This window comes from Morchella importuna (assembly GCF_003444635.1).
Source record: "Morchella importuna strain M04M26 chromosome Unknown Morimp01GS003, whole genome shotgun sequence".
NCBI classification, from domain to species: domain Eukaryota; kingdom Fungi; phylum Ascomycota; class Pezizomycetes; order Pezizales; family Morchellaceae; genus Morchella; species Morchella importuna.
The window spans coordinates 912,032-932,670 of record NW_025763400.1 but is presented as its reverse complement, the minus strand read 5'-3'; the positions used below and the strand labels follow the sequence as shown (position 1 = coordinate 932,670).

At 49.2% G+C, this 20,639-nt stretch overlaps 6 protein-coding genes across 6 annotated transcripts; 2 read left to right on the top strand and 4 right to left on the bottom strand.

Moving 5' to 3' along the window:
- Positions 1-369: 369 nt before the first annotated feature.
- Positions 370-1,755, bottom strand: LAJ45_01758 (uncharacterized protein; the record flags this gene model as incomplete). Its single annotated transcript, XM_046111351.1, has 1 exon — positions 370-1,755. The coding sequence occupies one exon, from the start codon at positions 1,753-1,755 to the stop codon at positions 370-372; it is 1,386 nt and encodes a 461-aa protein (XP_045975295.1).
- Positions 1,756-2,820: 1,065 nt separating this feature from the next.
- LAJ45_01757 (uncharacterized protein) lies at positions 2,821-4,283 on the bottom strand (the record flags this gene model as incomplete). Its single annotated transcript, XM_046111350.1, has 8 exons — positions 2,821-3,123; positions 3,213-3,448; positions 3,506-3,544; positions 3,593-3,623; positions 3,692-3,820; positions 3,892-3,943; positions 4,006-4,144; positions 4,226-4,283. 8 exons carry the CDS (start codon positions 4,281-4,283, stop codon positions 2,821-2,823), a joined length of 987 nt encoding a protein of 328 aa, XP_045975294.1.
- A 1,625-nt stretch (positions 4,284-5,908) lies between these two features.
- LAJ45_01756 (uncharacterized protein) lies at positions 5,909-6,514 on the bottom strand (the record flags this gene model as incomplete). The annotated part of the gene is made up of 1 exon (XM_046111349.1): positions 5,909-6,514. One exon carries the CDS (start codon positions 6,512-6,514, stop codon positions 5,909-5,911), a length of 606 nt encoding a protein of 201 aa, XP_045975293.1.
- A 2,728-nt stretch (positions 6,515-9,242) lies between these two features.
- Positions 9,243-12,083, top strand: LAJ45_01755 (uncharacterized protein; the record flags this gene model as incomplete). The annotated part of the gene is made up of 4 exons (XM_046111348.1): positions 9,243-9,270; positions 9,793-9,818; positions 10,148-10,440; positions 10,511-12,083. 4 exons carry the CDS (start codon positions 9,243-9,245, stop codon positions 12,081-12,083), a joined length of 1,920 nt encoding a protein of 639 aa, XP_045975292.1.
- Positions 12,084-13,978: 1,895 nt separating this feature from the next.
- On the bottom strand, positions 13,979-15,307 carry LAJ45_01754 (uncharacterized protein; the record flags this gene model as incomplete). Its single annotated transcript, XM_046111347.1, has 3 exons — positions 13,979-14,440; positions 14,519-14,898; positions 14,974-15,307. The coding sequence occupies 3 exons, from the start codon at positions 15,305-15,307 to the stop codon at positions 13,979-13,981; spliced, it is 1,176 nt and encodes a 391-aa protein (XP_045975291.1).
- Positions 15,308-17,324: 2,017 nt separating this feature from the next.
- LAJ45_01753 (uncharacterized protein) lies at positions 17,325-19,172 on the top strand (the record flags this gene model as incomplete). The annotated part of the gene is made up of 2 exons (XM_046111346.1): positions 17,325-18,935; positions 19,023-19,172. The coding sequence occupies 2 exons, from the start codon at positions 17,325-17,327 to the stop codon at positions 19,170-19,172; spliced, it is 1,761 nt and encodes a 586-aa protein (XP_045975290.1).
- Between the last annotated feature and the right edge of the window lie 1,467 nt (positions 19,173-20,639).

Below are 20,639 nucleotides of genomic sequence, written 5' to 3'. Positions count from 1 at the left end.
TTGGAAGGAAGAATATAGGTCCCACAATAAAGCCACATATATTTCTAGATATTTTTTCACGCTATATCTGGATACTGCGCTACATATCGGGCATGCTCTATCTACATGCATATTGTTAACGTTAGCAAAAACTATAGAAATTCTTAGAATACTGCGAAGCATTCTTATACGTACATGCAATTTTTTGTATTTATGTTTCTCAATTACCTGCATCATAGTAAATCACTCGCCCGAGTGGCTGTCTTGGTTAGTCGTTTTGATTGATTGATTTCATCATTAGGAGCTCAGTTCGTCGTTTCAAATGTGAGTGCATTCAACAACCATAGATAAATCTCAACCACTGATAATAAAAAAGTATCTAATAATACATCATGCCTCCGAAATCGATATTACCGGGCTTGACTGATAACTCCGAACCTTTGCCGTTCGACCCTTCAACAAATCAATCACCCCTCTATGTCCTTTCAACATCGCAAAATGCAACAAACTCTTGCCATCTGCATGGTTTATGTCGATAGTAGCTCCATAATCCAGGAGCTTTTGAACAGCAACCTCGTTACCACGAGTCACAGCGAAATGAAGCGGCGTCTGTCCGTAGCTAGTCTTAGCGGTGACATCGGCCCCCCTGTCGAGTAGCAGCTGTACCACTGGGTCGTGTCCATGGCCCACGGCTTGATGAAGCGCGGAGTGACCTTGGGTGGTTTGAACAGAAACGTCGGCACCGCTTTGTAGCAAGAGCTCCACCACTCCTTCATGCCCACGAATAGCGGCTAGGTGCAACGCGGTCTGGCCGTCGCTCGTCTGGCAGGTAATATCGGCACCATTCTTCAGAAGAACTTTGACTGTTGATTCATCGGCGTGTGCTGCGGCACGGTGTAATGCGGTATGGCCATCACAGTCCATCGAGGTGATATCGGCACCATTTTCTAACAATATTGTTATGATAGCATTGTATCCATGAATTGCCGCTGTGTGGAGTGCTGTTTGCTGGTTTTTATCGAGTAGATCAACATCAGCACCGTTATCTAATAGTGCCTCAATGGCCTTGTCGAGCCCATGCCGTACTGCCCAGTGCAGCACCGTCTTCCCATCAACCTCTCCAGCAATGGATATATCGGCGTTTTGTTCAAGCAGAAAGAGAATCATCGCCTCGGATCCGTAGCGGCACGCCCAATAAAGAGGACTTTGTCCCCTTCGATCCTGGGCATCGATGGAGGCACCTCTATCCAAGAGTACTGCAGCCACTGGGGGGTCCCCATATTGGGCCGTGACATGAAGAGGTGTTCCACCAGTATACATGTTGTCTTGAGCTGTATCAGGGTCTGCACCGGCCTCGAGAAGTAGCTTTGCAATGTCGGCGTGGCCGTATTTTGCAGCCCAGTGGAGCGGTGTGTCTCCGTGAACATCCTTCCCCGTGACGTCGACACTTCGGTCCAGCAGAAGTTTGACGACACCCTTGCTACCATTCTTGACGGCTCGGTGGAGGACTTTACCAGGGCTATTGTAGACTTGGTCTTGAAAATTGATGTTTGCACCTCTTTCCAGAGCAAGACGAGCAAGACTTTCATTGCCATGATCTACCGCCCAAGTGAGTGCAGTGACACAATTGATTTCCTGGATGGCTCTCTCGTTGAGGAGCGGGGTAAGGGCAAGAGCATGGCGTCGATTCGTTCGAAGGAGAGAGTTGAGATCCTTGACACTAAGCCTTTGTGCAAGAAGCTTGAGGATTTCGTTTGTGAGGCCGAGGGAAGTCATTTTGCTATTGAATACAGATGGTTTGCGAGTTTGAATTTGTGAAGATTTGGAATGAGTGTATAGTTGGGGAGTTGAATGCCAGGTTTTGATGCTAATTGTCTAGGCATTGTATGGCATTACCGGTAACAGTTGATTGGTGATAGATTGGCTCCGATAAATATTATGTGCATTTATTCCCTACTTACAGAGCTCGGTATTCACCAACCCCTCGGGAGGGTGATCCGAGACGGTGGGAATGATGAGCTCACATGAGAGTGATCTGCCCGAGTCTTTTCTTCTCTTCTACAAGCCACTCTCTGCCGTACAAACCTTCTAGAACTCGTTTCATAGAGTCGGGTCGGGGAATGGAGGCACGCGGCGTGGCTGGTTTCCGGTGTCTGATATTGAGTACCCCAAGTGGAAAACAAGGCATATCTACAAACAAACAAGAAAGCCTCATAGAAAGAATAAATCAATTGTACGCCTTGGGTTTGAAGATACAGTCATAGACTCCATGTAAAGAAAATTTTACAAAATCACGTATTGTCACTCGCAACAAAGACAAATGTACATGTAAGTCTCGGCCAGGCCATTTCAATATTACTCGTGGTCTGAAGATCTCGAGTCAGATACTGTGAATGATGTATTCGACGAAGTACAACTCAATTAAACAGTGAAAGATCGCCTCCTAGGCTTCTTTTTTTCGGAATGACTCACAATAATTCTTAACAAGAATGGCGGTATTTATGTCGAAGTACCAGTAAATACATACAGCACAGACAATGGAACACACGTAGTCTTTAAAAGCACAAATCATTAAGCAGTGGGGCGTCGGTGTTATTGGCTAGATATATATTCCGGAAAAGCACATATATGTAGTAGACGCTACGAGCACAGACATGGCGCTTAACAGTTGTGTCAATCATTGAAGTCACTTTTTATCTTCTTCTTCTGTGTCATTGTTGCTACACACAACAGAGTGACGTTGCTCATGGCCAAGGTAAAGATAAAAAATTTAGTATATTAAACATAACTGTTGATATCCCAACACATACCGTACGAAAGCAATTTCGTAGTAAAAGCTACCTAATTACTAACCGCTCTCTTCCCGTAAACCCTTAACCTTTTTACTCCTCCATCCGGTATGATGACCATTTTGACATGCGTCACTACATTCCCTGATACATCCTTCAGCATTGTTGAAGGGAAAGCATGTTCTTTGTCTGCTTCGCATGGGTGTGCTTCGACAATCTTCTGCCACTCGGGTGCGCTCGCGGCCACGACATGGTCGGACCCAGCATCTATCGCGTAAATTTCGACAGCCTGAGGATAGTTACCGCGAAAATGGAGTGTATCAACCACAACTTCTTCAATATACCCTGGTGCGCCCTTTTTTAATTGGTCAAAGAATAAGTCAGTTTGCATCATGAAGACCACTTTTAGAAAAGACCCTAAAGTTAGACAAAATCAAAACTTACGAGCTTTACTATCACCCAGTCTATATGACTCGCTTCTCTACTCCGTTTAGTCTCCCAACCATCACCCATATCCTTGCCCCTGCCCGGGAGCAACAGGTTGTCTTTAGTACCATAGTGTTGATCACTGCAAGAGACTGCTAGTCCCCCGGATGATACATGGGCAAGGTCAATTATCGACTCTGGGTCTACGGGAAACACGGGTACAGCATTTCCGTAAAGGCGGAAACGAGCAATCCCTACAAACTCCTGTCAACCTTATTGCGTGCGCCCAGCACAGATCAAGATTAACGAACCTCCATCTGGGTACATGTTCAGCCTTACATGTGAGTAAGCTTTTTTTGTTGGTTCGTCTAGCTTCCAAAGGTGTCGCTGAGACGGACCTGTCTCCTGTTTCGGGAGGATCTCGTCCCACTGGAAACCGGTGTCAGTTACAGCCTAACTACTACGAATAGGCTTTTCGTAAGAAACAAAGGTCTAACCGCAGTGTTTGCATCAGGGTGGCCGCCATCGATAAATGTCCCCTCGACTGAAACTGCGGGCGCATGATTCCCGTTAAAATATGTCGTGTCGATTTCAACCCCAAGAACTGTTCCACTGGCAACTCCGAGCTATATATATATATTGTGATGAGCTCCCCAATCCAAATAAAACCCCACGGATCCATCCTCGCCAAATTTACCTTTATTACAACCCAGTCTGCCGGTTCCTTATTATGCCTCCTGGTTTCCCATCTATGCTCAACTGAGTCAGATGAGGAATCTTGATATTTTAAGACATAAGGTTGGGGAAATACCCATCGTACCACGCCCCCGACGGGACGAAAACTCCTGGTTTATGGACGGGCGGCGCTGGGTTGATCAAATTTTCAGCATCTGCAAAGAATTGATCGCTGAATCCGAGTACCTGGCCACCGAGTGCTGCACTAATCAAATCTACGCCACAAGTATTCTTGTTAGCTATCAGGACATGGGTACATAATCATAACTGTCGCGTGGGCAAATGAAGCTTCCTACCAATACTAGAAGACCCAAAGGTTTCTTGAACTTGAGATATATCGATACGTTGAGGCATTGTTTGGTTAATTTTGTGCTTTTGGGGATGACAGGAGGTGCGGGGCTGTGGTGAAGATATATGTAGATACAAGTATCTGTAGGAAGTCTCAAGTGCTTGCTTATCGGCTGTCCCCGCGAGTCGGGTCTTGCCGCTGAGATAGGCAACCAAGACCGTTTGGGTTAGAGTGGATGACTAGTGTGTCTCACCGCCCCGGGAAGCTTTATGCTACTATTTCTAAAGTAGAGCACTCCAAGTAGAGAGTACAGATGAGTAGATTTGGCCGGCCCGATCAACCAAAGCGCAATTATATGACCTTTCAACGAATTTAGTGGTGGAATAATCTAGCCAGCCAATGTCGCGTCCAAACTATATGTACCTACTAATGCATCAAGTTAAATTATCCGAATAGGCAGTTTGTCGCACCCTCTGTATGTAAAGTACGTACTCTACGTGTCAAGATGTCTATACCTAATATACATGTACTCATATTATATTATGCCGATTATACCTTATATATTCTTGCTCACGGTAGTATTCTCATGTCAATTTGATGAACACAAATGATCAAAGTATTACTTGAAGTAATCAACACTGTAGGAAAATTTAATTTTCCATCTTAATAGTTCATGGGAAGTACATGTACTTCTACGGATATGAAGGCAACGAGGTATCCACATGTGCCCCTTGGCCTGGTGGTGAGATGTGCAGATTCCGGGGGCTTCTTAACATAGGCACCAGGCCCTTAGATCTGCACGTCTTACCAGGCTAAGGTCCTTCGGGTGCATCCATGATTGGGGAAAAGTTCAGTGGCTGACTCATGTTACTTGTGCAGCAATCTTAACTTTCGAATCTTCCTTAGTTTTCAATGATTAAATCTACAGGTATGTAGATACACGGTTTTGTAATTACGGCATTATATGTCACGATCACAAGCAATTCTTCTTGATAAAGTTTGGCTTGGCGTGTGCAATAGTGCGGTACTAATGTAAGTACTTGTAGGTACGTACACAATGTATCCACGGTAATCGGCATGCAATTATCGGGAAGGGCCGAAACTTGGAGACAGCGAGATAGCAGGGTCTCGTTGTTCATTGAGGGAATTGATTTTGAGTTTTATGGAGGGAGACTTTGTATCGGGTATTAAGACTGGCCGGGATCATACGGGAGAGCATAGATACAGTGTAAGTACAATTGTGTATTATCAGATGACGTGACGTGATACAACTGTAAAATGCGAAATTTGTCACTCCCAAACAGTTGTAGGGCTCTAGACTATCTCAAGATGAGAGAAAAATTTAGACGGCCCAGCCCGTCATTGTAGTGTGTTCACATAAATTGTTTAGTCTTCTTATAAGCTAAGGAATTCATTCTGGTCAAATTAGTAGCCCGCACTAAATGTTCAATATTCAGCAATTAATTTTAAAGCGCAATACACTGTTAAACAATAACACAACACCTTGATCTATCCTTCCGCTAAAAACAAGTGAATTTGCGAGCTTTAGGATACTTTCCGAGAAGAGAAACAAAGAAACGAAGATGCATAAAGTACATAGTATTCCACAAGAGTAGCATTTTCTGGAGGTAGAAAATATTCCTCTCACTCGGAAGATTCTCTCACTCAAAGGGTTTTCTCAGTTGAGATTTCAGTCAAACGTTAAACACATAATCTTCGCGTACCGCGAGTGTTTCGTAACTTCCATGTTCTGCTTGTGTTTATCATTGCGCTTTAGCTTCAAAACTTCCCGAATCTTCACCCTTTGTCCAAACTTTCTCAACGTGAAGACCGTACGTTGAGCCATTATTTGAATCTTTTCTTTAGGGGTAATCCTCATATTCTTGGTTTCCCATTCCGCAATGAACCCGCTCAGTAAGGTAGATAGCTCTTGATCTGACATGGAGTAGTCGATTACCCACCTGTCAAGACATTTCCACTTCACACTAATCGCAGGACCAAACCGAACAATGATATCCCACTGACCAACACATTTAAGGCATATACAATAAAAGCCCCAAGTATTCCAAATCCACGCACGTCTCTCCACAACATCATCTTCCAGTCTCATCTTCTTTTTGGCAAGGTCGCGTGTTTGAGATAACGCTCTTCTTGTCCTTTCTGGAGCTGGCTTATTGAGTGACTGAGGAACCAAATAACACCTCGTGAGCTCTTCCCCTGCTTTGATATCTCTATAGGCATACAGACGGATCCGTTTGATTTCTGTGCATGGATCGTTGTCCTCTATTTGGAACATATTTGGTATGCAGCTGTGATTGATAGTCATGAACGCTTCAACAGTTCTGCTATTCCAGGCATCGTGATCTAGATATACCGAGAGGATAGGTTGTCCACGATTTATGTTCTGTCTGGCAAACAAACCATAGCCAGCGTCTGTCTTGGTGTGCATCTTTCCCCAACATTTCCCCCATTCCATCTCGACTGTTATTTTGTGAAAAGATAATCGGTGGATATTCGTACGTGCTTCTCGGTAGCCTGCTTTGCGTTGAGAGAGGTCCAGATGAACAGGAAACTATAGATGAATATAGTTTGGTATTCACATACACACGGGATAGCTAGATTAGAGTATGAAAGATCAAGACTTATCCGCGAATCGGAGCACTTGAATGAATGTAATCAATGGTCCATGGAAGGTGTATTGAGTGAGGTTAGAGGTTGACGGTGTTGGTTTAGGCCTTAAAGGATCGACGTGTCATGGAATGATTGAAGCTTACTCCGTAGCAACTACATGCGGTGAGAGGTCACCACCGCTCCAGTCACAATACCGCTTATCTGCGTGGATTGTATCACAGTAATAAAATCCCCAAATGTGACCTATAAAATGTCGTATGACCAGATTTCCGGATCGATCACTTCTCTAATCTAATGACCGAAATTAAGGATCAAAGGTATCTTGAGATGAGCACACGAATTCTACAACATTCAGCACACTTTTATCGCCGACATGTATATCTAGTAGAAGAATCGTTTGATATAGAGTTCCGAATATTATAGCTTCGAGTTGCAATCAATGAATTAACAATAATGACAGCTCCGAGTCACACGACTTTTATCGAGTGATTTTTGGTGATTAAACTACAGGCGTCAGCTATCTGAGCTTCGAATGAAAATGTATCTGATGTAGTTGGTTTCTCACCCATCTGGCCATATTTGTATTCACAAATAACTAGAAGTATCGTGATCTATACATCTCAAACAGATCACACCGTGTCCTCGGTATATATGCAATCTATATAAGGAGGAGCACAGTACGATGAGCATCCGAGTTTACAAATCATAGATCTAGACACTCTTACTTCCTTTCGTCATTTACTTTATACCGTCAGTAAGCGAACTCCGAGAAATTTGCTTTTTGGTATTTACACATTCCAGAAAATGCATCATATAGTAATATCTACGGTATAAGCCGATATCACACAAACATGCATAAATAGCTCTTCGAATCACATCTCTGTAGCATTGCAACTCAAATTTAGTGATGTGACGAGAGAGGCGGGATGAGAAGACCAAGTTCGCTTATCGTGCATAATATTACATGTAGCACATCTAGCGGACGGTACCGGCCTTTGGGGAAGTGAGCTCTGTCTTCTTAGGCTTTGCTTGAATCGATGAGAGTATATGTGATGCGGAGAATGGACGAAATGTTTTGCGAAAAGCCTACATACCTACCTACATGCAGTACTACGGCAGTAGCAGCTGATCTGTGTTACCAACAGCCCCTTGGGTTTTTATTCACGGATCTCTGGGTGTACCCTGATAAATTATGCAACTGAGCGCGGCCTTTGCGGCTGATTCCGCATCTTATTATTCGCTTTATGTGTAGTGAAACGTCATTACCCATGATTACTACTGCGGGAAACATTTTTTAGGATTCTGGTTCCGACAAAAAGCAATACACTTGGGAGCAAAAGCTTATCCTAGAATTGGGCCAATAAAAGCCCCACAAAAGAAGTGAATTGCAATCATGAGTAGCTTGGCGCCGTCTTGAAACACACACACGCCGTTTTGCGGTAATTTATATTGGTTGATGAAATGCTTGTTCTTGAGCTTGTGTGTCGTTGCATCGTGAGGTGAGACCGATGTTGGGTTAATACGTGTCTACGTTATTAGTACCTACATGTACCCTGGGTACCATACATGCAGTTGAGCAGGAGATACTTGATCATGATACCAACACCATCATCTCGAATGATACCTCATACTTTAGGTCTGCCTATCAACAACGCCCGATGCCGATGACCGAGAGTTGCAGTTACCAGGCTAGGGGCCAAAAGGTGGGGAATACTTATGTAGTACATTGAGTTACCGGGGAATCCTGCTGCCCTGATGGTGTTTCTTGGGCCCATGTGAAAGATCAAGTTCAGATGCGGGATTTATTTTGCCATTCGTGTCTGGCCCTGGTGATGTCTGTGAATCAATCTGCATTCCTCTACGCACTGTATGTAAAGTACATGTGTGATAAACTAGAGTATATATAGCTTCCTAAGGTGTGCACACCAATTTATCTAGAGCCTCTACTCTACATCGTGCAAAGTAAATAGAGGAAGCCATGCACTGACACATGTGTCCACCTATCACGTTAGATATTCCACGATCTGATGCATTATTCCGGTTTTTAGTTGGTGGGTAGGATTTGTGATACTTTTTGCTAATAATCATATTGTTGATCATGGAGTATATCAGCTCTTTCACGCCTCAAGTGCAAAGGCTCAAAGGTGACGCTGATTAACTCGATACGAAAGAGCTGAGACCTTTAAAGAATCCTTGATTCTACACTTGATCGATACTCCGGTTCGAATCCGGTTCTAAACCCACCAACACGATACTCTTTCGGACAAGCCTTGCCGATATTCAGCAGAATTGGAGGGATGCCAGGATGGTGATATTAGTTGGAGTACAGCACTTAAGTCAAAGGCCGGGCGGGCAAGCGGGCGGGCGGGAGCTACATAAAATAGAGTACATACATGCGCAGCGTGCAGTTGCAAATCCCCGGTATTGTAACTCCACCTTCGTCATCAACGTTCTGGCTTAGCGCGAAACGCCTCTGTTGCTTGTTTGCGTGTTCCAGAAGTCAGAGGAACACCAGGCCGTTGAAATCGAGAGAAATCAATAAATCGAAGTCACAAGTCAGCCGCCACCGCAGAACAGCCGCCCACCGAAACAGCTGCTGCTGCTGCGCTGCCCTGCCTTTTCTCTTCTTTCTCCCTTCTGATCGTACCCAACCGGAAGCCGAGAAGTCCGCTGAAACCTATCTGTCTATCTGACTGTAGACCATCTGCACTCTCTAGCCGACTGACTTACTCACGAAGTGCTCACTAATAAGTAGAGCAGAGTACCCCTCATCCTCACCATCCCTCTCCCTTTCTGTTCCTACTCCTACTCCTACCTCCAACCTCCCTCCATTCTATCTCTCCGTCCTCTACCTCTACGTCTTATCTTATCTGAGCGGCTTCATTTGGTCTTTCTTTCACTGATTCATCACCTTGAATCGTTATCTGCCTGTTGAACTGGTAGTGGCAACAGACATATCATTTTTCATAGTAAGTCAAACTCATTTCATACTTTATGTTTCTCGTAATTTTTCTTTTCCTTTCTTCGTTCTTTCTCCCTGTCTCCCCAGCGAGCGTCCAAGATATAATTTTTTGAATTTGGAAGTTTGCACGAGGATTGGGACTTTTCCTCGTGTTATCTTTCGTTGGCCCGGATTCTTTTTTTTTCTCGTTTTTTAATTTTTTGGTCATCTTTTTTTTTTTATCATTGTGGGCCCCAAGTGGCGGGGAAAATTGTATTTGAAATCTGATTTGGGGGGCAACGTGAATTTCAATAAAACTTGGACCAGTCACACTTTCTAACCTACATAATCTCACAGACTCCCTCCATCTCGCAGACTTTTTTCTTATTTCTCAACCAGAGGGCACTTCTGTGTTCAAAGTTACAACCAGCAGTCCAGTTGAGGCTCACGAGAGAAAAAAGCCCCTGCATTTACCCCTCAATCACCCGCTATCCTCCCAATCTCAACACCATGACGTCTGTACTCCCATCTGTTGCGCCCACCATTCAGAAACCGCCGCTTTCGCAGACTCACCCTTACACATGCAATGCCTGCCAGGTTGCATTTCGCAACAATGATCAACAGCGTACTCACTACCACACCGACTGGCAGTAAGTGGAATTTCCGGGGCTATTTCCTTTCACTGAAGTTTGGTTGCGCTAATTATTTTGCGTACCTTAGTCAATACAATGTGAAGCGCAAAGTTGCATCTTTGCCACCACTCTCCTCTGAGACATTTGCCGAGAAGGTGCTTAGTGCGCAGGCCAGTAACAGATTGGAACGCGAGAAAGCGTCTTTTGAAAAAAATTGCTCGGCATGCAACAAAGTTTACTATTCCCAGAATGCATACGCGAATCATCTTGGATCAATGAGACATAAGCAAAATACTGCATCGGGTTTGAACAACCTCCGCGCTGGTGGGAATGCATACACCGGCTCAAGATCAGGACGAGTCATCGATGACAAGGATGAGACTGCTAGCGTTGTCAGCAGTACATTTTCGTTGGGTGACCCTGTTGCCACCACCACTGATGCCGATCAATCGCTCAAGGATAAAGAGAACGAGATCGCAGATGTTGAATTTGCCAATGTTGTCAAGGGTCTGAAAATCTCCTCTGATGATGCTAAAAACGATGAGATCCCCTCTCCATCTGGTGAAGAAGCCAAGACATCCGAGGAAGAGCCAACAGAACTTGCGCTGGAGGCTTGTCTTTACTGCTCTTATGTCTCGCCTTCTCTAGAACTCAACGTCTCTCATATGTCAAAGGCCCATGGGCTTTTTATTCCCGAGCGGGCTTTTCTGGTGGATTTGGAGGGCTTGATCCGTTATTTGGGTCAAAAGCTCCTCCTCGGAAACCAGTGCTTGTACTGTAACAAAACGAAGGGGGGATTGGAAGGCGTGAGGACACACATGCGGGATAAGGGTCATACTATGCTTGGATTTGAGAGTGAGGAACAGCAAGTGGAACTTGGCCAGTTTTATGACTTCCGTAGTTCTTACAGCGATGCGGAAGAGCACGAGGGTTCCGGCGACGAGGGGGAGACCGAGCCTAAACAAAGAGGGCTCAAGCCTAACTACATCGTTCGTAAGGAAGGAGAAGTTGAGGACGATGAGTGGGAGGGTGTATCTGATGGTGGATGGGAAACGGATTCTAGCGCAAGCTCTCTCGATTCAACTGAACTTTGTGCGGTTCCCATTGACCAAAATGGTCACTCTCACAAGCATCATGGCAAGTCAGAAAGGCACCACATGCAGGATGGATGGCACAGCCATGCTCACTCCCGCGCGCACGTTCATGCCGTCTACCACGATGATTTCGAACTACATCTCCCATCTGGCCGCTCAGTGGGTCACCGCTCGCTGAACCGCTATTATCGCCAGAATCTGAGGGACCACCCATTGAACGACAAGGATGTTCGCAGGATTGCAGACACACCATACCCTCACTCAGGCGACGAAACTGAAATCGTATCGGATGACGATGAGGATGGTGGTGTTGTGGTTGCGGCTGATAGCACCGCGACACCGGCGAACAGACGGAGGTCTGCTAGGGAGGAGAAGAGACTGGCACTCATCAGCAGAGCCAATGGAGGGTTGGGTATGCTTGGTGTCAGCGATGCTAAGAAGAAGGAAGTGTCGACGATGGAAAAGAAGAGTCGGGACATGGACCAGAGAGGAAGGAAGCGTTACGAATGGGGAACCGAGAAGAGGTCAAACAAGCAAAAGCACTACAGAGACCCGCTGCTGCAGTAGATGCAGGTTTTTGTGGTTGTTACGGGCATATTTTCTTTCTTTCGCTCATGTGTCGCTCTTTACGGGATGGTGTTTTGAGATTGGCTGGTTGTTGACTTTGGCTTCAAAGACGATATGATCGATTCCCTTGCATTTTTCTTGTCCTTATATCCCTATTTCCCGTTCATTTACCCGCTCTTATCTTCTTACCTTCCTTTCAAAGGCTCTAAGCTCCTAGCTAGCTTGGGTGTCTTTTTTATTCTCTTCAAAAGTTTTCAATGGTTCCTGTGGTGTGTTCTTCTTTGCTTTTTGCTTGCCTGCATTGTTATGGGTCTGATGAATTGATGGTTCATGATTCTGTATGCGTTTACGGTATTTTCCTGTTTCCTTGCTATTTTTCTCCATTGGTTGGGGTTCTCGGATCGACCGGCGGCGGCGTATTTGGCGGGGGGTGGGGTCAAGGATTGAAGATGAAGTAAATAAAGTCAATAATAGAATGGCGTTTTTATTGAGCGATGGCTCCTAAGCGGAAAGGTGGGTGTACTCACAAGATATCACTCGGTGGCCATGGACATGCCCGATTAGTTACCCTGCCTTGTGAGGTGAAACAACTTTATCTCCACGATAGGCTCCACGATTTTGTAAACTGCAATGTAGTGCATGCCAACCCAGCCTGATCGTATATTTCCATAGGGCCTATGGCCACGGGAGATCGAGCAAAACCCCTCAATCTCTGCCGCCGGGTGGGCCAACCAGGAGGTCAACCTGCAAGGAGATAAAGTGTAATCGAATAAGAATAACCGCACATCACATCCTCCCCACTCACAAAGGGGGGGAGAGAACCGACACGCGCAGCCCGGCTCCTCAAAAGGGTTTATCTGTTATCTAATGGATCATGCAATCCACTCAACTTTTATCTAATGGATCAACTTTCTACGGCCGATCGGGTCTGTGAGATGTGAAATATAATAACTAGACATGCATGCAATTGGCACCACCCGCCTCCCCTCCAGACCTTGTGGATAGCGATTCGATGCCTTTTGTAGATGCGATTGAAGTAAGCGGGGCGGAGTGCGAAATGGGGTGGAGTTCATAGACTATTGAGTAATACCTCCCCCTTTGTGATATGTACATACAATATCATGTAGAGGTGATCACGTTGGGGTAGTGTAGGTTACTCTAATTGGGCTCATGTACCGGCCGGCCGGCCATTCATGTATTGGGCCATTCATACAATCCTTTCAGCACGCCCACCTCCAGCGGGCACACAAACGCACTTCTGAACGATCGAGCCATTGTTGGTCTTTCCAGAATTAAGCGCCATCTCCACGCCAAGTTCCTTGTAGTTAGACCGCTACTCTAGTGTTTCCCCCCCCCCCCCGGCCGTTCAATGAGAAATTACGGAGATGAAAAAGTGGGACGGGGAGCCCTAACCCTATACACCTTCTGCAGCCGCTTTACGGGGTTGATGGCGAGGGTGTAGATAGGTGGGGGTGGAGAAGCGGGCGGGTGGGGGGGGGGGGGGTGTGGTGTTTTTATATACTAATACCAGCAGGCAGGCATCTAGTACGGCTTCAGAGCTATGATCCTATGGACCGTTTTTTTCCAGCCATACAGATCATTGGCCCCTTTCCGACCCAATTACAGTTATGAACGGGACCAATGTTCATCCTATGATCTCATAACTCCTCTTTTCCCGTAATCTAGATCATTGACCCCCCCCCCCCCCCCATTCCCCTGCTTCCCGGTTCTACAAATCTATAAATCTACAAATCTTGCTATTACTATTACTTTTTTTTCTTTTTGACTTGCGACATGGAATACTGATGGAGAGCGGTGGGAGAGCCTTCTTGTTTCTCACATTCTACACCTCTACCCAACCCCAACCCCACCACACCCACCCCACAGACAGAGAGCTAATCCCACATCTGCCGCACATTCAAATTAACCCTCTTGCCGCCCATCCATCCCGCCCACTCCCCCATACCAGCACCAGGCCACCCCGCAACATAACCCGGACAGCTCCCCGCCACCACGCGCGGCACCGAATGCCACGCCCACCGGCTCGCGCCGCCCATGACCACCACGTCGCCGGAATGTACGCGGAGCACCAGCACCCGCTCCCCGGCCTCGGCGCTGGAATCGGCGTCGGGGTTGCGGGGGGGAGGTGCAGAGGAGTCGGGGGAGTCGGGGGAGGAAGGTACGGGGGGGGAGTCGGTGGCGGGGTCAAGACCAATGACAAACACAGCATCACACCCCACCGACACACTGACCAGCGGCGCGCGCGAGGCCTCCGAGACGTCGCGGTGCGGGGCTAGCGTGTCGCCGGGCGAGTAGAGGTTTGTGATTGCGGCTTGCGGGGTGGTTGTTTTTGGGAGCTATATCCACACACCCATCCCCGCTATCTGTCAGTCGCCATCCACTCACTACAGGGGGGGGGGGGGGTCAGAAAATACGAGGTCTGTGATCAACCCGCCCACATCGGCCGGAAACGACACGGAAGAGGAGCCAGCGGGGTACTGCTTGAGTGTCCAGTCGTACTGCGCGCCGAGCGTGAGCCAGCGCAGCTTTTTGGAGAGCATGCGGTGGGTTGTGAGGGGCGTGTGGGTGGGGGAGAGTGGCGGGAGGGGGGTGGTGGGGGGGAGGGTGAAGAAGCTACCGCCGACGGAGGAGGCGGTCTTGATGTCGGAGGAAGAAGGGGAAGAGGGGTAGGGCAGGGTGTAGTGCGGGTGTAGGTTCGTGGCGTGCTCGGGGTTCGAGAGATGCTTGTGCAGCAGCGCGGAGAGCAGCGTGCGCTGCGTGCGTGGTGGGAGGAGCGAGGGGATTATCTGGAGTCCTGCCCGCGCCCGCGCCCGCGCCCGTTAGCTATTGCATCTCCTGCAGCAGTAGGTGGGGGAGCGTGGAGCTGCACCGGGAACGAAATCATGCTCATAGATTGCCGCACCCCCCCTCCCCCCTCCCCCCGCTGCCTCCTCCTCGTCGTCGTCACCGCACCCAGCCGCCCCCCGAAAGGCGCTAAACGCCCCCCTCGCACGCTCACCCGGCACGTATCCCACGAGCTTGAGGTGCGGCGCGTGCCATTGCCGCGCGGGCGTGTCGGCGGCTGCGGCGGCGAGGTCGAGGATGTGGCGGTCGTGGGCGAGCGCGGGGACGGGCAGCTTCTGGTAGGTTTTGTGGATGGCGCGGATGTGCGGGGGTGCTGTGTGGTGGGCGTGGGAGAGTGGTGGGGGCTCGGGGGCGGCCATTGTGGTGTGGAGGGAGGGTGGGGTTGAACGGAGGTTGAGACATGAGGCTCTGTGGGTTGTGAGTGGAGTGGAGGGCACGTGAGGGTGGTGGTGGGTGCAGGTGCAGCTGAGTACAGAAGTAATATGAGATAGCTCTACTTACACATACTCTACTATGGTATCACCGACCCCGAGCACCGGCCGCACAGAAGCCCGAACTCCGGATCACTCATCGCTTTATTTATGCTTGGGTGGGTGATGGCAGAGGGATGTACCTCAAAGTAGCCATTTCACGGAACAGGACAAGAAGAAGCTTTGGAAAGAATGCAGCTAGCTGACTTTATCACATCTCGCCTATGTACTCTACTCTCCTCTGCGTACCCGTGAGTGTTCTATGTAGGTACATGTACTCTACTCTTGTTTCTGCCCAGCGAGAAAGAAGGAACCCAACTCAACAGCAGCGGGCGGCGGGGTCAATATTTATCCATCCATCCATATTATATCTTGTTGCTTATCAGCGAGAATCCTCCCCGCCAAGCTACCAGGGGCCGCTACCTACATGCAGGGTAGTGGGTCAGCCTTACACATTAATTAACCTTACCTCATGTACATGACACTTGGGCGGTTACTCGAGTGAGGAGCACGAGTGAGTGTAACCAGCAGTCCGGCTTGGAATGTAGCACGGGGGGGTTATCGGTCAGAAGTATGCAGAAGTTGCACTGCCTGTCTTGTCTCTGCTGTGCTTGTTTTCTGTGGGTGGGTGTTGAAGGGTACCTAGAGTAGTATGTAGAAGCACACTAAACTGCGGGGTCGCTTCCGTCTCCAACCCTCTTCTCTCCATGGGACTCGACGAATTGGCAGACAAGAAGATCGCAGTCTAGAGCAGATTTGGGGAGGGGGGGGGGGGGGGGGGCCTCGATTCGAATTCTTGAATGATGCTGCAAAGAAGGACGGCTGGCTGGCTGGCTGTTTCGTTTCGTTGTTTATCAAACCAAACCACGGGGCGGCCCTATCCCATACATCCTGCAGGTTCGCTGGGGGGGGGACCCTGTGCTGGTCAACCACTCGTTGCTTTGGAGGGAGGGGGGCTGAGACGAGCTAAAAATGACTTGCAGAGAGAACAGAGAGTGAGAGAGATATCAGCTGCGCGTGGAAGGGTGGAAAGAAGGAAAAGGGCTGATTGGGGCTAGCATAGGCAGAAGAAGAAGCTAACACTGAGGATCTCGAGAAGAAAGACTCGAGGAAGAAGACATCTAGAAGAGAGCTGCTGGACAGACAGAATTTACCCGCCACTGCAAAATCCCAGGAACCCGACCAGAGCAGGTCCAAAGCCCAATATCGAGAGATAGACCCAGGATTTTACACGGCAAGCTGCAGACGGCCCCTGCTGCTGGGCGCTCTCTGGCTACTCTACACCGCACTCGAGGTACACTGCAGGCATCACAGACAGGAGCCCTACTTTCTTTCTTGTGGTTGGGGTACGAGTACGACGCCCGCCCCTTTCAACCGCAACCACAACCACAACCACAACATCGACCTCTCTCCCCCAACATCGACCTCCAACATCGATAACTCTTAATCTTCCCTCTTCCCCCTCTCTCTTCCCCCTCTCTCTTCCCCCTCTCTCTTCCCCCTTCCGGTCTTTACCTGTGGTTTTTCTGCTGTCTGCTTTTTTGCTTGATCTATCTCTCTCTTTATCACCTCTTATCCGTCTTCCCGCCATCTTGGGACAGAGACAGACAGATGTGCTGCTGAATATCCCCTGAACCCTTTCCTCGACAGCATCCTTTCTAGGCCTAAAACATCCCATCCCGTCTTATCGCCAGCCTCCCCCCACTCACCCCCTCCAATCTCCAATCTCGGGATAATATTTGACGCTCTGGCTACTATCGATAATTAATTCCTATTTTTTTATTATATTTTAAGCCGCCTGCTGCTGGCAACCCACTCAACCAACCAACCACCCACTTCCGCTCCGCACCTGCTTCTCCCACCGCCGGGGAAGCAGTCCAATTCCAGCAGCCCAGCCCAGCCCACCATGGACCGCCTCGACCGCTCCTCGAAATGCAGCCGCCTCACCCTGCTGCTGCGCAACCTGGCCATCGCCATGGTAGCCTACGTCGCCGTCGTCGAGGTGCTCTCCATCTACCAGACAGGCTCCATCTACCCACTCGCCAAGAAGCGCCGGCCCTCCAGCGACACACCAAAGGACAACGGCCCGCTCTCGGGCGGCGTCAACTGGCGCCTGCGGCCCCAAACGCTCGTCGCACACATCAACGACGCCTACCTGGGCCCGCGGCCGCACGTCGACACATTCGCAAACTACACCCGCCTCGTCGAGTCGTGCCGCGGCTCGCTCACGGGCCTGGAGAAGATGAAGAACGTGCACGACTGCCTGCACTACCTGGCATACGCGGAGAAGGACTACTTCTTCGCCCCGCAGGACCCGCCGTCCAGGGCCCTGCCAGCGTATCCGGCGGTCGAGGCGGCGGCGCCGCACACGAATGAGACGATCGGCGAGTGCCCGGGCCCCGTGCAGCTGTTCCATACCTACTGGACGGGCCCGGCCACGTGGCGGGTCGAGCTGTTCGTCAAGGCGTACCTGTACACGCAAAACATCCCCTGCAGCCGCCTGTATCTCTGGCTGGAATCCGACGGGTTCCCGCACGCCGTGGAGGACATGCTGGCCGACAAGAACTTTGCACGGTTCCTCCCGCTCGTCGAGCGCGGGGACATCGTGCTCAAGGCGTGGAAGTTCCCCTCGCGCATCCCGCTCCCGCGCGGCGCGGTCGAGGAGGACCCGGCATACGTGGGCAGCAAACCCGTGCGCCGCACGAGCCCCGACGACCCAAAGACCGTGCGGAAGGAGGTGTACATTGCCGACGGCGTCGTGCGCGACGAGGAGGACGGCAGCGAGTGGCTGGTGCTCACGGAGCGGCAGATGACATTTCTGCCCGTGGCCGTGTCGGACGCCGTGCGCTTCATTGTGCTGCACCTGTACGGCGGCGCGTACTTCGACATGGACGTCATGCTGCTGCGCGACCTGCGGCCGCTGCTGCTGCCGCCCGACCACTCGTTTGCCGAGCGCTGGGCCGTGCACTCGCACCCGGGCGACTACAACACGGCCGTCATGTCGCTGGCGCCCAACACGTCGCTGTCGTCGTATCTGGTGCGCGGCGGGATCCGCATGGGGCTCAACTTCCACCCGCGCATCATTGGGCGCATGGCCTGGAAGGATGGAAGGAACGAGGAGTTTGTCATGTTCGAGACGGGCCTGTTTGACCCCATTTGGGGCGAGTTTAATTGGGGCCGCGAGGGCCGCTGCGCGATCCCGTGCTTTCGGGACTATGGCGTGGCGTTCTTGGGCGGGAGGGGCGCTGTGAGGGATGAGTGGGAGAGTTATGATGGGGCGCCGCTGGAGCTCGTGCAGGTGGGCGGGCCGACGGGGGAGTTGAGGAGGCGCGGGAATGGGGAGCCGGCGTCGGCGCAGGATGAGACGGAGGCGGTGAAGGCGGGGCAGGGGAAGCCGGGGCCGGATGGGAAGTATGGGGGCGCGCCGTATGCGTTGAAGGATGATAAGTATCCACCGAATAATCGCACGCTGGAGAACTTTTTTAGAGGCGCGTGGAGTTATCATATCCATAACCAGGTTTGTCTTTCCCTGGTCTTTCTCTTGATGGTGATGATGGCGGGAGTGTAGATGGCTAATGATGTGGATGTGGTGGGGGAAATATAGTGGTCAAAACACCCACAGCCAAACTCGTGGTTCGACGTGATCCAGAAGGCGCACGACGGCTTCCTCAGCGGCGAGCGGACGAACCCGTATGGCGAGAAATGGACGGGGCCTGCGCTGCTGCCGTATGATAGGTGGCCGGAGTTTGACTGATTTCCGTTATATTGATACCTTTTTTTTTTTTTTTAATTCTATTTATTTTTATAGTTTTGTGGTTTTTTTTTTCCTCTTTCGTTTCATAAGGGTGTAAAAAAAATTTATATAGGATTAGCGGTAACACTTTTTTTTTTTTTTCTCCTCTTTTTTTTTTTTTTTTGGTTTTTACTTTTATTTTAAATTTTCGATTGGGATTCAATTTTTTTTTTTTTGAGTGTGGAGTGTGATGGTGATGGTGATGGTGATAGCAGGCAGATATTACATGTAGTGCGAAGCTAGCGGGGGGGGGGCGTTTTGCATTCTGTTTTTTCTTCTTTTCTCTTTCTCATATACACCCCCTTTACCCTCTAGTTTGGGGCAGGCAGGCAGGCAGGCAGGCAGGCAGGCAGGCAGGCAGGTGGATGTTGATGTTCATGTTGGTGTTGCAAAAAGGAGCAAGCAGGCGTTGGAGCGTAAAAAAGAAGGAAAGAAAGAACGAAAGAAAGAAAGAAAAGTTCTATTTCACTACATGTAGAAGAGCAGAGCGGAGCAGGCGGAGGATAGAGTAGAGAAGAGACGACGGCCAGGTCTAATGAGAGAGAGAGAGAGAGAGAGAAATAGAAAAGACCTCCTGCGGAGGTCGGGGGTTTCTCGCACACATATGTATCAGGAGTGAAGGAATATAATGACTTTACCGCTTTACTGCTTTTTACTGCTTTACTTCTTGGCTTGGTTCGGCCCTTTTTTTTTTTTTTTTTTGCTTGTATTGTCTTGTGCCCCCGTAGAATAGAATATAGGATTGGAAAATAGAATGGTACCGCATCGATCACTCGTTATGTACATGTAGCTTGGTGGGATGGAAATGGATGACATAAGACTGGTAGCGCTTTTTTACCCGCAGATTGATCATTGACCTATACTAGTACCAGTACCACCCACCCATGACCGCACCGCACCCCACCGCACCGCACCGCACCGCACCTAGATGAAGAATTGAGATGGATTGTGTTTTACTTTTATTTTTTTTGTTCCACCGAAATGTTTCCCCGCCCCCCTTTCGTCCATTTGAATCACTATCGTTGCTGCTGTTGGGTTTATATTGGCGTTTCTGGCGGGCACAAAGTTTGCTCGTGCATTCTATATTACAGTTGGCGCGGTGGTAATAATGTGGATGATATGATACCACCGCCCGCTCCCGCTCCCCATTCGGTGCGAGGTCGGCTTTCTACGTTTCCCCCCCCTTTGTGTATTTTTGCGCTGTGCTTTTTTTTTTTGAGGGGGGGGGGGGGGGTGTGCCCTTCTATACAGGAACGGCAACCGGCGCGGGGGGGGTGGGATATAAGACGCAAGGAATTTTTTTTTGGCTTGAGATTTTGTGTTTGTTTTGGATTCATCGTCGACAGTGTACTGGGTGGCGGTGCTTTGGCTATAGCTGAAGATCTTTGTCACAATTCCTTTTTTTTTCTCGATCAACGAACGGTATAT